The sequence below is a fragment of the Rhineura floridana genome, chromosome 2, assembly GCF_030035675.1.
Source record: "Rhineura floridana isolate rRhiFlo1 chromosome 2, rRhiFlo1.hap2, whole genome shotgun sequence".
NCBI classification, from domain to species: Eukaryota; Metazoa; Chordata; class Lepidosauria; order Squamata; family Rhineuridae; genus Rhineura; species Rhineura floridana.
Genome location: NC_084481.1, coordinates 489899 through 505296, shown reverse-complemented (window position 1 = coordinate 505296; position 15398 = coordinate 489899). Strand labels below are relative to the sequence as shown.

General features: G+C 43.5%; 1 protein-coding gene across 2 annotated transcripts in view; it reads left to right on the top strand.

Moving 5' to 3' along the window:
* The window catches only part of PTCHD4 (patched domain containing 4), a 63092-nt gene that overhangs the window by 23487 nt on the left and 24207 nt on the right, over positions 1-15398 (top strand). For both annotated transcript variants that reach the window (XM_061607523.1, XM_061607522.1), the window contains exon 2: positions 1438-1918. In XM_061607523.1, coding sequence (XP_061463507.1) covers positions 1438-1918 — 481 coding nt within the window. The remainder of the gene's footprint in view (positions 1-1437; positions 1919-15398) is intronic.

Sequence of the window (15398 nt, the reverse complement as noted above, 5' to 3'; positions counted from 1 at the left end):
GACATTTTCCACATCTTCCCACTGCTTTATGCTTCAGATCTGTCAGTCTTCACTTTTTAATGAGTTTCAGTGTATTCCAAGGGAACCTCCTTTCTTAGAGAACATTTCCTGAATCTGTGAGCTTACTAAACAACATACTACAATTAGGGGGTGAAGTGGATTCTGACCAGTCCCAAACTGTAGTGGGCTTCTTCAGACAGATTTGGGGCTTGTCCAAGCCAAATTACAACTCTCTAAAGCACCCCCAAACAGAGCAGGGATTTCCTAAGTGCACGGTTTTAAAAATGTCCATTTATATTGATGTGAGCTCTTGTAGGAAGATGCAATAAGCCAGTAAGGCTGCAATCCTATATCCGTACATGAGAGTAAGCCCAATTGAACTCAATGGGATTTATTTATAAATATCCGTGTACAAGATTACACTGTAAAAGGATGAAGTTGGCATGGGGGTTTCTAGGTGAGTATTGCCCCTCCCCTGCCATTGGTTGCAGACCTCCTCTGAGGCTACCTCCCTCTATGGTTGTGGCTCTACTACAGACTTCAAACTTTAGTCAAATTGCCTAAAATGTTGGTAAAATAAGAAAAGCTGTAAGAATAAATGCATTTAGAGTTGTTTGTTTTTATAAAGTCGATAGTTAAAAGTTGTTGTTTGTGTATTAAAGGAAGGGGTATAATTCAAACAAACACTTTTAGTGACATTCCTGAAACTTGAAATTGGTCAATTTGTACATTGAATCTAGTCTGTTTGCAATTCTTGAGTGCATAACAATCTCTTATTTTAATCCAATGAATTTTAATATTTCTATAATTCAAACAGAGATTGATTATGAGTTAATTGATCTGTTATGTGCCTGCATGGTTTGCATGAGGGGAGTGTGGCAGAAGTTGGCTACTAAGTATACTTACAGCAATATGAGTCTCTTCAACCATTTTCTTTATTTTTTAAAAATGTCCCTAAAGGTAAAAGTCTCTCAGAGAGGCTAGGGGCTTTCCAGGTACTTTCTGGGGGACGGAGGTGGGGACAGGGGAGAAGGCTATTGCCACATCAACATGTGGCAGATAGCCCTCTTTTCCCCCATAAAGCCCCCCAAAACAACATTATGTGATCACATAGCACCATTTCCAAGGACATTTCTGCCCCCGTTTTGAAAACATGTGGCAGTAGCTGCACTCCCCAGCTTCTCCAAGAGGTTTTTACCTTTAATTAAGAAAATACAGAAGAAAATGGTTTAAAAGTCATCAGACATCCTCATATTATGGTACATTTAAAATAGAAGATACTTTGAAATTTTGTAATAACAGAACTTTTAACTGAATTTAAAACATTGGATTTGGAGCTCAGTGAGCAAACGATGAATTATGTTTTGGTCAGTTCACTCATCACTAGTTACTTCTGGCAGCCAAATAATTCAGGTTTTTAAAAACTTTCTTCCACAGGATGGAAGAAGCAGTTTTATCGGTCATCAGCTTGGTGGAGTCATGGAATTACCAAACAGCAAGGACCAAAGGGTCAAGTCGGCTAGAGCCATCCAAATCACTTACTACCTCCAGACTTACCATTCTACAGCACAGGATCTCATTGGTGAAAAATGGGAGAATGAATTTTGCAAACTGATACACAAACTGCAGCTGCGCCATGGAGATCTGCGACTATATGCTCTAGCCTCCTTTAGCCTATGGAGGGACTTTCACAAGACTAGCATTCTGGCCAGAGGCAAGATTTTGGTGAGCCTAATGCTGATTCTGCTGGCTGCTATCCTCTCTAGTTCTATGAAAGACTGCCTTCGCAGCAAGCCTTTCCTCGGGCTCTTGGGAGTGCTCACTATCTGTATCGCCAGTGTCACTGCAGCAGGGATATTTTTCATTACTGATGGAAAATATAATTCGACTCTGTTGGGAATCCCTTTCTTCGCAATGGGTAATTATTTATCTTCATAATAATTGGATTAACATGGCTTAATGACAGGATTGTAAATTGTGTCCTGAGCTGCAAAGGTGCAGGGTTTTATTAACCTACCTTTAACATTTTTAGCCTGTTAATTGATCTATCCCGTTTCTAGGGGAAAAGATCCCCAAACAAAGCAAAAAGGTAAAATGACTGTGTTTATAACCTTAGCCAATATGCAAGAAGTGTTTTATTGATTCCTGTTACAAAATGAAGGAGAAATTGTTATTGAAGACTAGTCAGCTCAGCAGAGAAAGTAGAGAGTTGCTGAACAGATTTTAGTGGAGGGCTGGTAAGAAGGGCCAAAAAAGAAAAGAAAGAAAATATTTGGAAGGGGGCTTTCGAAAAAAGGAAAAGATCTCCAGTATCACCTCACGGGATTTCCCCTGTTTATTTACATAAAAGGATAAGGTTCCAGAATGTAATTTGGGGAGAATTTTAATATTCTGTTCCTATATATGTTTGTGTGATAGTTGTTCTGAGTTCAGTAGGATTTACACCTTTGCAGAATGATCCCGTGGATGTTTTCTCAGAAGCTAATCCCCAAACCCTCCAAAGCAAATGTGCATAGGACTAAGACCTAAGCCTACAGTCCTACATACACTCACTAGCAAGTGAGATTTATTGAAATTAATGAGACTTACTTTTGAGTGAACCTGCTTCGGATCATGCTGTAAAGGCCAGATGTTTAGATAAAAAAATCATCCATAAACCAAAAAAGCCCACAATCATCCATAATCTCCAGTTTTCTGAAGATACAAACATTGCCATAATATTGGCAATAGACTGTAGGGTAGTGTCAGTCATTTCAACTAAATAGCAAACATGATGAAACTATTGATTTTTTGATAAAATTTGATTTGGATGAGTTTTTTATTACTTAAACTAATTTATCATCACAAATTACAAAACAAAATAAGAATTCTAATCAGAAGAGTGGCTTTTCTATAACTTTATTCTTATTTTTAGATGTGGATTAGGTGAATTGATATTGCACAGAGAGACAGGACAGGTATACTGGGTTTCAGAAGAGGAAGGCTTAGGCTTGACTGCAACTGCTGTTTCTCTCATAGATGCAAGCCCATCTGTAGAGGATCTTTGGCCAGAGAATCTGATAAGGCCTTCATGCTTGCTATGTGTGTATTTCTGATTTCAATTGGCAATGATGTCCAAGAGAGTTTGTGGGGCACCTCCAGCCTCCAACCTAATATCTTCTCAGAGGCCATGAAGAATTTGATTTGGTGAATGCAGTCTAAGGTTTGTAATTTGAGTAATAGGCTTCAAGTTCAAATTTCTATGATGGACTAATTTGGGGATCTTAAGAAGGACAAATGTTTTCCAGTGAAGAATATTTCTGTAGTCTGGGAACAGACTTTCACAAGATCTTTGAAGAGATATTTCTTCACCTGAGTTATTTGGACACAGTTAATTTTCTCAGTATGTTCCCTGCAAGGATACTAGGTTGTGGGAATTTATCTATCTGCAGAGAGGTCTGTCCTATCAAATGAGAGCATAAGAAGAGCCTGTTGGATCTGGCCAATGGCATGTCTAGTCTAGCATCCATTCTCATGGTGGCCAACCAGATGCCTATGGGAAGCCTAAGGACCTGAGTGCAACAGCACTCTCCCAACTTGTGATTCTCAGCAATTGCCTTGAGAGGCATACTGCCTCTGACAGTGGAGGTAGAATATAGCCATTTTGGCTAGTAGCCTTATCCTCCATTAATTTATCTAATCCCTTTCTAAAACCATCCAAGCTGGTGGCCATCATATTTCTTGTGGAAACAAATTCAATAGTTTAACTTTGTGTCATATCATTAAGTACTTTCTTTTGTCTGCCCTCACTCTTCATTGGATGCTTACAGTGTGCATCACTTGACACTTGTTGACATTGAATTGAATTTGCCATTTTACTTCATATTCACTCAGTTTAGAGAGATCCTTTTGGAGCTCTTCGCAATCCCTGTTTGTTTCAACAGCCCTGAACAATTAGGTATCATCAGCAAACATCACTACCTCATTGCTGACCCCCAACTCTAAATTATTTATGAATGAACAAGTTAAAAAGTTAAAATTGTCCTCTTTCTCTGCAGCTACTCAGTGCCTTGGCGTGAAAAGTGGACAAAGCTGCAGTTGCTTGCTAGTTCCCAGTCCCTTACTTGCTGTACAGCCCTGCTGTCCAACGTGGTTGCCACTCACCACAAGCGGCAAAATAGCTGTTGGCCTGTGGCAAATTGGTGCTTTATTTCTACCACCTATTTTTAAAATATTTTTAATTAAATTATTTTGCACATGTACCAGTTCAAAAAAGTGTCCACCCTCCATTCTTAACAATAACAGAGTTTGCAGTTCTTAGTACGGAGGAACATGGGTGATGCCACCCCAATTTCAGTGATTACGGGCAGAGGGAAATACAGCCATGGGGATGTGGTGAATTACCATAGAAGGCGAGGGCAAGGCTATCTGCGCCTTGTTCCTTGCTGCCGCTCCTCTCATGGATGGGTTCCGCATTGCTCATCTGCTGTGCCCACTGGCCTGTGTGTGTTATTGTTGAACGCCAGATCGGCACACAATAAGACCACTCTCATCCATGATTTGATTGTGGATGATGGTGCCAATTTGGTGTGCATTACTGATACCTGGGTTAGTGAGCTGGGAGGAGTTGATCTGACCCAGCTTTGCCCACCTGGATACTCAGTGCAACACCAGCACAGGCTACAGGGACGGGGGGGGAGGATTTGCTGTGGTCTACAGAACTTCCATCTCTGTCACCAGGAAACCACTCTGTCTGTGAGGGCCTGCACCTGGTGTCAGGCTGAGGAAACAGTAAACTACGGTTGCTGCTCATGTACCGTCCACCCGGCTGCCCAGCAGCTTCTCTAACTGAGCTGGCAGAGGCTGTCTCAGCTGTGGTGTTGGAGGAGCCCAGAACGATAGTGCTGGGTGACTTCAATGTCCATGCTGAGGCTGCCTCTAGTGTTCCAGCTCGGGACCTCATGGCCTCCATGATGACCATGGGGTTGTCTCAAGTTGTCACTGGCCCGATGCATAGGGCAGGGCACACCCTCGACTTGGTTTTTGCTCCAGATGGAGATGGGGGTGGTGGATGTTACCCCATTGTCATGGTCAGATCACTTCCTGGTGAAGTTCAAACTTATGGCTCCAATCCTACCCTGCAGGGGTGGTGGAGAGATTAAGATGGTCTGCCCCCGGAGCCTAATGGAATCCACTGGATTCCTGAATGCTCTGGGGGAGTTCCCAGTAGATAGAGCAGGTGACCCTGTTGAAGCCCTTGTCACGCTGTGGAACAGAGGCGCATTGGGCTTTTGACACGGTTGTTCCTGAGCACCCTCTCCAGCATTGTGGAGCCTGGTCTGCACCTTGGTACACCAGTGAGCTAAGGGCAATGAAACAGGGTGGATGACGGCTAGAGCACAAGTGGCAAAAGATGTGCTGTGAGGCTGATTGGGTACGAGTAAAACATCATAACCATGCCTACTGTGTGGCAGTGAGGGTGGCGAAGAAGCCCCACTTCTCTGTCTCCATTGCATCCTCAAGTAGCCGTCCAGTGGAGCTTTTCTGTATTGTCAGGAGTCCGTTGACATCAACTTCAGGAAATGGAGTTTTAGACCCTTCGGAGGCCCACTGTGAATTGTTTGCTAGGCACTTTGAGGGTAAAGTTGCTTGCCTCTGTAGTGGTCTTGATGCCCCCTCCACATCTACTGTAATCCCCAATGAGGTGTCCAGTGCAAAGTCTGCTGCAACTTCTTAGGAACGGTTTCAGTTGATGCGGCCTGATGACGTGGACAAGGTGCTTGCGATGATGTGGCCAGCAACGTGTCCTCTTGACCCTTGCCCTCCTTGGCTTATTAAAGCTTGCTGAAGGGGGTTGACTGAGTGGATCCAGAGTGTGGTCAACGCATCATTGCAGGATTCTGGGTGCCTTGAAGGAGGTGGTGATCTGACCACTCCTGAAAAAGCCCACCCTGGACCCATTGGTTTATGACAACTACCGACCGGTTGCAAATACCCCCTTTTTAGGGAAGGGGATTGAGAGGGTTGTGGCACAGCAATTGCAAGTACTCTTGGATGAAACAGATTATTTTGACCCATCCCAGACTGGGTTCAGGCCTGGTTATGGGACTGAATTGGGCTTGGTTGCCCTGATGGATGGCCTTTATCGGGAGAAGGACAGGGGGAGTGTGACCCAGTTCTTCTTACTTGATCTCTCAGCGGCTTTTGATACTATTGACCATGGTATCCTTCTGGGCCAACTTGGTGAGCTAGGTATTGGAGGCACTGTTTTACAGTGGTTCCGATCCTATCTCCAAGGTCGCTCTCAGAGAATAGCATTGGCCCCCTTGCAGTTGTGCTGTGGGGTGCCGCAGGGTACCATCTTGTCCCCCATGCTGTTTAACATCTTGGAAGCAGTCATCAGGAGCTTTGGGGCGAGGTGTCAGCAGTATGCTGATGATACCCAGCTCTATTTCTCCATAACATCTGAATCGGGAGAGGCCATGCAAGCCCTAGACGGTGCTTGGACTCGGTGATGGGCTGGATAAGGGCCAATAAACTGAGTCTGAATCCTAGCAAGACGGAGGCGCTGTGGGTTGTTGGTTCCCGAGTTCGGATAATTGGTCAGTTGCCTGCTTTGGATGGGGTCGTACTCCCTCTGAAAGAGCAGATCTGTAATCTGGAGGTACTCCTGGATCCATCTTTGTCGCTAGAAGTACAGGTGACCTCTGTGACCAGGAGTGCCTTTTACCAGCTTTGGCTGATAAGACAGCTGCGGTCGTTTCTGGACCGGAATAGCCTGACTACTGTTGTCCACACACTGGTATCCTCTAGGCTGGATTACTGTAATGCGCTCTATGTGGGGCTGCCCTTGAGCTTGGTCCGGAAGCTGCAGCTGGTGCAAAATGCAGCGGTGATACTGCTGACTGGGGCAAGATATCGCTAACACGTCACCCCTCTGCTGAAAGAACTGCACTGGCTGCCCATTTGCTACCAGGCCAAGTTCAAGGTTCTAGTTCTGGTGTACAAAGCCCTATACAGCTCGGGACCAGGATACCTGAAAGACCGTCTTACCCCTTTTATATACCCAGTCGATCACTAAGCTCTGCAGGTGAGGGCCTCCTGCAGATACCATCTTATCAGGAGGTTCATTCTGTACAATACAGGAAATGGACCTTTAGTATGGCGGCACCTACCCTGTGGAATTCCGTCCCCTTGAATATTAGGCAGGCGCCATCTCTGCTATCTTTTTGGCGCCTTTTGATGACTTTCCTCTTCCAATAAGCCTTTTAAGTTGAGACCTATCCCAGTCTGTGTCTGTGTTAGAATTGCTTTTAATATGTCTTTTAATATCTTTAACCCTTTTTAAAGATGTTTTTAAAGTTTTTTAAAAATGTTTTTAATGTTTTTTTTAATGTATTCTAAAGTCTTTTTATGATGTTTTAAAGTGTTTTTAGTGTTTCTGTTTGCCGCCCTGGGCTGCTGCTGGAAGGAAGGGGGAGATATAAATAAAATAATTAATAAATAAAAATAAGATAAATACAGTAATTCCAAAACTGTTTTCCATATGTGGTTCAACTTGGCTCTATGAATCAACTGTTTCTGAGGTAAAAAATGTGAAATCAAAATATAGGTTGCAGATACTGGAGAAAAATTTGGAGGCAGAGTTGAGATATATTCTGTGATTTTATGCCTGACTTCCCTGCATTACTTAATGAAAAGGTGTGTCAGATTTCTCACTAATTATATCAATAATCTGAAATATTATGGTGTATTTTTCTACCCTCAAAAACACAGTTAAAATTTTTTTTGCTCATGTGGTGAAGATGTTAACACATTTGCCACAATTTTGGCAAGTATGAAAAAAATGTTGGACAACGCTGCTGTAAAGTTTGAATCACTTAAATAAGTAAAGTAAAGTTTATATGTCCGTGAATCCCAAATTTTCTTTCTTGCAAAATGCTCATAAATGCACGATGACTTCATAAAACCATAAAAAATAAGGAACTTGGAGTGCACACCCCAAAATATGCTTTGGACCACCACAAATCATACACCCATGCATACAGGAGAGTGTCCTCTATGTGTTACCATTGGATCCAGTTTCTGTTGAGAGAAACTGAACAAGAGCATAGTATAACTAGAAGAGAAATAAACAAATGGGTTTTGTCATTTTTACAGGATTCAGGCCTAGTGTATGGCAGGGAAGTATGTAACAACGAAACCTATGGAGGGAAAACCTCAGAAATGCACAGCCAATCAGAGCACAAGTTACTTTACCCCTCACTGGATCGTCACCTTGTAGTGGTGAGTTGGCTTGTGTGTTCCAATGAACCCTATGAGTGATGCCATTGGGAGTCATGTACTCCCAGCAGGGTCACCCATGGCAGTAAGGTCAAGGGAAAGGAACCAGACAAAGAAAGATCCAAGAATATCCTCAATGGCAGAACAGGTGGAGGATAACAATGTGTATGTTACAACAGTTGTGAAGGCGGATGAAGGCTGCAGCAGATAAAAGAATTCCAATCATCGTGGTATCCATGCCATTGAATCAAAGCCTTTTTCTGTCAAGATTGTGTGTTGATCATTGTGCGCCCATCTCCCCACATAAAACAAATTCACACACAGGCGTCTTCCAACCAAACTAAACCAAAAGTCCCATGGTGATTGGCAATGGCAACGGGGGCAGGACTGTGAAATCAAAAAGCCCCTAGAAGCAGAAAGACATTAACTGTGCTGCTAAGAAAAAAAATCTATGCCAGTGCAAAGGCTGAGGTCCAAAGAAGAACTAGAGAACTTAAGAACACCTGTTGCATAAAGAAAGCTCAAGAAACGCAGCACTTTGCAGATGTTCACAATGCACAGGGCTTTTTTAATGCCACAAAGGCTATGTATGGACCAACAAATTACAGTACAAATCAATGGATGGTACCAAACTTCTTAAGGATAAAGAGTCTATTGCACTGCGCTGGAAAGAGCATTACCATGACCTCCTTAATCGTAACACTATTGTGGCTGGTGAGGTCTTGCAAATTCCACAACAACAAACTAGAAACGAGGTTGCAGTATCCCCTAATTTGGATGAAGTCAGTAAAGCCATCAATAAAATGAAGAACAACAAAGCTCTAGTGGACCTGATGGGATTCCTGCTGAAGTCTTTAAAGAAGGTGAGCCTGAACTTACACAACTTCATAAACTCATCAAAAAAATCTGGATGAGGGAGGAGATCCTGGAAGACTTTAGGGATGTCATAATAATCACCCTTTTTAAGAAGGGTGATAGAACAGATTGTGGGAATGATTGAGGTATTCTTACTACCACAGGTAAAATCTTTGCAAGGATTCTCGCAAATCGCCTCCTACCGATCTCAGAGGATGTCCTCCCCGAAGCTCAAAATGGTTTCCACCCTTCCAGGGGGACAGTGGACATGATCTTCACTGCACGACAACTTCAAGAAAAATGCTTGGAGCAGAATCGACCTTTATATATGGCGTTTATTGATCCGACTAAGGCCTTTGATACTGTTAATCAAACCGCTCTCTGGACCATCCTTCTGAAAACTGGATGCCCTGATAAACTTGTGAATATTTTGCAACTCCTTAATGACAACATGACAGCAACAATTTTGAATAACAATGGCTTTCAGAGCAATCCATTCAGAGTTGGATCAGGCATAAAACAGGGATGTGTCAATGCTCCTACCTTATTTTCTATCTTCATTGCTATGATTCTACACCTTCTTGAGGGGAAATTTCCTACTGGTGTGGAAATCATATATCAAATGGATGGAAAGCTTTTCAATCTCAGTAGCCTGACAGCAAAAAGTAAGGTAATGTTAATCTCTGTCATAGAACTTCAATATGCCGACGATAATGTAGACTCCGCACATTCAGAGAAAGATCTTCAAACTATCCTAAATGTCTTTGGAGAAGCATATGGAAAGCCTGGGCTCTCACTTAATATTAAAAAAACTAAAGTGCTTCATCAACGGGTGTGAACTAGTCCCTCTGTAGCACCATCAATCCAGCTTAATGGTGTGACGCTGGATCACTTCCCCTATCTTGGCAGCCATCTCTCTGTAAAAGCTGACATTGATGCTGAAATTCAACATTGTCTGAGCTCTGCAAGTGCCGCATTCTCCCGAAAGAAGCATAGCATGTTCGAGGATTGGGATATTCACAGGGAGACAAAATGCTTATCGACAAAGCCATTGTACTACCGACCTTACTGTACGCCTGTGAAACATGGGCCATATATAAATGCCACTCCCAACTTCTTGAAATATTCCACCGACGCTGCCTCCAGAAAATTCTGCAAATTACTTGGGAAGAGAGACGGACTAATGTTAGCTTTTTGGAAGAAGCAAAGACTACCAGTGCTGAAACAATGATCCTTCAACATTAACTTCACTGGACTGAATGCCTGATCACCGTCTTCCAAAGCAGCTACTTTACTCCCAACTTAAGGATGGAAAACGGAATATCGGTGGACAGCAAAAGAGGTTTAAAGATGTTCTCAAAGCTAATCTAAAAAAATGTAACATAAGCATCGAGAACTGGGAAGCCTTGCCCCATGAGCCAATGATTTTATTATTTTAAATTGTTCGCTGTTTTTAACGTATGTTTTATGGTTTTTAATTTTTCTCATAGTTTAATTCTATTTTAATTGTATATTTCTGTATGTTTTAATGGTGTTGTTTTTAGTTGTAAGCCGCTCTGAGTCCTATTGGAAAAAGGGCGGGGTAGAAATAAAGTTGTTTATTATTATTATTATTATTATAATTGGAGGCCGGCCATTGTGAAAGGTGCTATGGATTTTGAAGAAGAAGCACGAGTACAGGGCAAAAGGGACAAATGAGCTAAATGGAAGGCACGTCAAGCAAATCCTTATCGTGGACCATCTTCCTTCTGTGTGGATCCAGAATGGACCCACTGTTAAAGACCTTATCTTGGAAGACAATCTTACTCAGCCAATGAAGTTACTTTAGCAAAGATCATGCCATATTGACTGGTTGCTAAGCAGAACCTCCACCACACCACCCTCTTGGTTAATTGGCTAACTGTGTGATCCCTGCTGATCCAAGACCTTCCCAACAGCAGATAGATCATTCTGTGAGGTTCATTTCTTTCTGAAGGATGCAGTAGTGATGTCTGGGCAACAATTTGGTCAACTTATCTGCCTCCATAGTCCCTTTTTTCTGTGAGTCTCATAAAAGATGGTATTTTACATGTTTTTATTGCATAGCAGAGCCTGTGAGGTGGTATGCCCCTTATCGCTCTCCTCGAGCTTCTGAGCTCCACTTCTCGGTTCTGAACAGGCTCATCACACTCACTTGTGTCAGGTACACTCACTAAGATTTCTGGGAATGGGGAACTAGTAACCAACTTCAGCACTGAGTATCATAGGAACAAAGGATTTAGGCAGTTGGTATCAGGAACAGTCTTTTTTATCTGGCTCCAGATGGAACTTTGTTGTGATTGTTGCTCCAGAAGTTGCAGAGGAACAAACCAGGGTTGGCAGTTACAAAAACTTCCCAGTGGTTGTTTTGTACATTGGATCATGATATGTTACAACACTTTGAATTTTAAAAAATCTGGTGTGGAGTCTGAAAATAGCCTTCAGCAATATATATTAGTATGAGCCTTCAGCAATATATAGTAGTATGTTTTCCTGGTAGAAAGGTATTTCACAGCTGCTTTTTAAAGAAATTTAGCAAGATCTGGGAATGGTGGACAATAACCCCTTGTCTAGCAGGACGAAATGCATGGAAAAGGGGAACCAAAGGCAAATACAGCTGTACAGAGGTAGGCTATACACACACATGCTCCCCTTTCCAGAGATCACACCAAATACGCACATGTCAGAGGCAGGGCTAGTGCCAAAGGGCGGCCAGGACGGGCCCTGGCCGAGGGCCCCTCGTTAGGGGAGCAGTGCTTCCCTTCTGCGATCCTCGACAGGGTGCCTGCCGCAGATTGCAGGGAGGTAGGTTCCACGTCGCCTGCCCATTGGCTCGCTCTACCTACCTCTCTTCTGTCTTCTGCTGCTGTGCGCGCAGGGCCAGAGCTTGGAAGATTACTTTTAAAAAGTAATAAATCACAGTTACAATTACTTGGCCCAAAAAGTAGTAATTACTGTTACAATTACAATTGCTCTGAAAGTAACTGATTACTTTACTTTTTCTCAAAAGTAATCACTACAATTACATTTCAGTTACTTTTTTAAAAAAACTCCTACAAGGTGCTGGCCTTGGCTGCTGCACATCTAAGAAGCCTAAAACAATATTAAAAATAAACACACACACACAGGGGGTAGTAGAATAAAAAAATTATCCATAAGATTAACATAATGGCATAACAGAATCTCACATCCCCCCAAGCAATGAAGATACCCCAACTCTTGAAATCAAATTTTACACTTGAAATGCTTTTATAATACGTTTCTGTTATGTCTCAAAAGAACAAGATGCTCAAAGAGCATGTCAGACAAGGAATGTCTTTTTACAGTCATTACATTGCCACCAGTACTGAGCAGGCGTTCTACTGCGGCGCTTGAAGGCATGCCTGTGTTGTGCTGCAAAAAACACCGCAGCACACGTGGAAAGCCATGGAGTGATGACACTTCCCTGCTGGGAGACCTCAGGTACCTCACCAGTTCCTCCTCAGCAGTGTCCACTGCTGACTTCTTGCCCTGGGGCAGAAAATTGAAGAAGTCATCTGCTAAGTCATCTCCTTCCTGGTCTTTATCTGAAGACTGATCACTGTCCTCATTAAGTACACCCATCTTTATTTCGGCTTTCAGCAAGGCTTCCATTGTGTATCTAACAAAGAGAGAGGATCTGTTAACACATATATGTTAGGAAACCATCATCTGCTCTTCATTTCCTGATGCTTGTCATGTCCCCTGGTTCAGGGTCCAGCCTGAGCCTGTGGATGATGACATGGAAGGTAGGAAGGTGACCAAGTCACCACACTCATGGGGCAGCACAGCAGACCCTTAAGGATTACCTGCAGCAACCCAAGGTTGTGATGAGGAGCCCCAGGAAGAAAAGGCCCAGCCCCTGCCTACCACCTTAAGCCCTCTGATGCCTCCCTTGAGACAACATTTCCCTTGGAGTAATCCACCCAAAGGGCTTCCCTAATGTTCTTACTTGTTGGTATGGGTGGTGGCCTGACACGATTCCAGCCAATCTAGTTTGAAGCGAGGGTGTAGGCAGGCTGCCAGAAGAAGCCTCTTGTCCTCCCAGATAGCTGCAAACCGCTTTCTTAGGGCTTTGCGCACACCTCTCAGCAGCTGAAAACAGTATGTGTACCTCTCAGGTTTGTTTTCCAGTCCTTCTAACTTGCGGTCCAGATTGCAGAGCGTTGGTAGCAAATACCCCATGAACATGCCGTTCTCCCGTTGCAGGATATCTAGGGACTGGGCTAGTGGCTCCATAATCTCTGTGTATTCCTGTACCACTTCAATCTCAGCAGCTGTGATCCTGGACAAGGAGCAGCGTCCATTATGGCATGCATTGTTAGTGGCACAGTTGACAGGAGCTCATGTAGTTGCTTCAACGCATCAAAGGTGGAATTCCACCTGGTCTTATTCGGTACCTTCAGTTACACACCACATTGCGCACGGATATACTCAGCAATCTGTGCTGACTGGTTCTGCTTGGACCACAACTTGCTGCACTTTCCCATCAAGGAACAAAACTGTTTCTTGAAAGGACCAAGAAGACTACTTTTGGAGGAGTCAGAAAGCATGGCCTCTATGTCTTGTGTTGCCACAAGGTTGAGGGTGTGGCTAGCACATCTCTGGTGTGGTGGTAAAACAAAATCCTCTCCTGAGTCTGCAGCTTCTTCCTCTGCCTCAGGTCCTGTGTCCAGGATCTCACAGATAGGCACAAACTCCACCTCAGCCTCCTCCTCCTCCTGGTTATCACCATCATCGTCACTGGTGCCTGCAGCTTCCACTGGTTCTTTGGCCATGAAAACTCTGAACGCTTTCACAAAGTTGGAGCCATTGTCTGTAGTAGTGCACATAACTTTGTTGTGGATCCTGTACTGCACATGTACATCATGCAGTGCTTTTGAAAGGACATCATATGTATGGCGCCCCTTCAGACACTTACAAGCCAAGGCCCCGACCTCACGTTTCAGGGTAGTTGGGTTGATCCAGTGGGCTGTTACCCCAAAGTAACTCTTCTTGCCATTGGTCCAACAATCTGCAGTGGTTGCTATATATGCCACAGCACCCATTCGGTTTGCAAGAGTTTCTCTCATGTGGCATGCTCTCTTCTCAATTCTGTCTCTTAGAGTCTTGGCACATATGATGGTGAGATCTTTGGGGAGTCCAATGCGAACCAGATTAATGAATGATGGTTTGTCCACAGTCTGAAGTGGTAATGTCTCCTCTACAATGTAATCAATGATTCTCCTGTTGAGATTGCTCTGGGTGACAGGCTCCCTGCCAGATCCCCACCTCTCAAGGGTTGTCTGCTGCTGCTTCAGCATTTTGGGAGGAGGGGTGTCATGCATTGGTTCAGGAAGGCCACGTCTCCTTGCCTTTATTGCTTCTTCAATTGCTCTCAGCTTCTCAGGGTGTGCCCTCTGAGGAAGAAGAACAAAGCATGAATCCAAGAAAAAATGGAAGAGGAACTTCACAATTTAAACATAAATAGACAATGGACACTCTTTGAGGACCAGCATGACAAAGGCTTACCTCAAAATGTTTCTTCACATTGGATGAGGAGGAAACAGCTGATCTCAGATTTTTGATCCTTGGAAGGCAGTAATTGCATCGTACAACAACATTTTTCCCACTCTGGCTCACAAATGTACAAGCTTTCTCAAAGCCAAACCATGGTACTTGCTGTTCTGCAGATGTGGCTGTGGGCAACTGGCACTGCTTCATGCCCTCCTCCTCCTCATGCACAGGGCCTCCTTTCTGAACCTCACTTTCTAGTTTTGCCTCCTCAGGATCAACAAGCTGTGACTCAAGTGGCCGCACTAACTGACTGCTGCTCTCAGCAGCAAAACCTGCAACAGGTGTCTCTGTAATAAACAAGAGATAATGCTCCTATATGGGTGAACTTCAGCTGTGATGTGCCCCCATCTCTTCCCCATGCTGCAAGATGCCCCAGTCAGAGTGGAAGTAAGCAGGTCGATAGCACAATTAAAAGAGATCCTATTTGCATCATTTTTGCTCACTGAATAACCCTGCCTGGGCCAGTCTAACCTACTATCTCACAGGGTTGTTGTGAGAACAAAATGAGACTAGGGTTCAAATCCCCACATAGCCATGAAGCTCACTGGGTGATCTTGGGCCAGTCACTGCCTCTCAGCCTCATGAAAACCCTATTCATATGGTCACCATAAGTTGGAATCAACTTGAAGGCAGTACATATATTTTTTATTTTGAATATGATGATTATGATAATAAATATGCAGCATTTC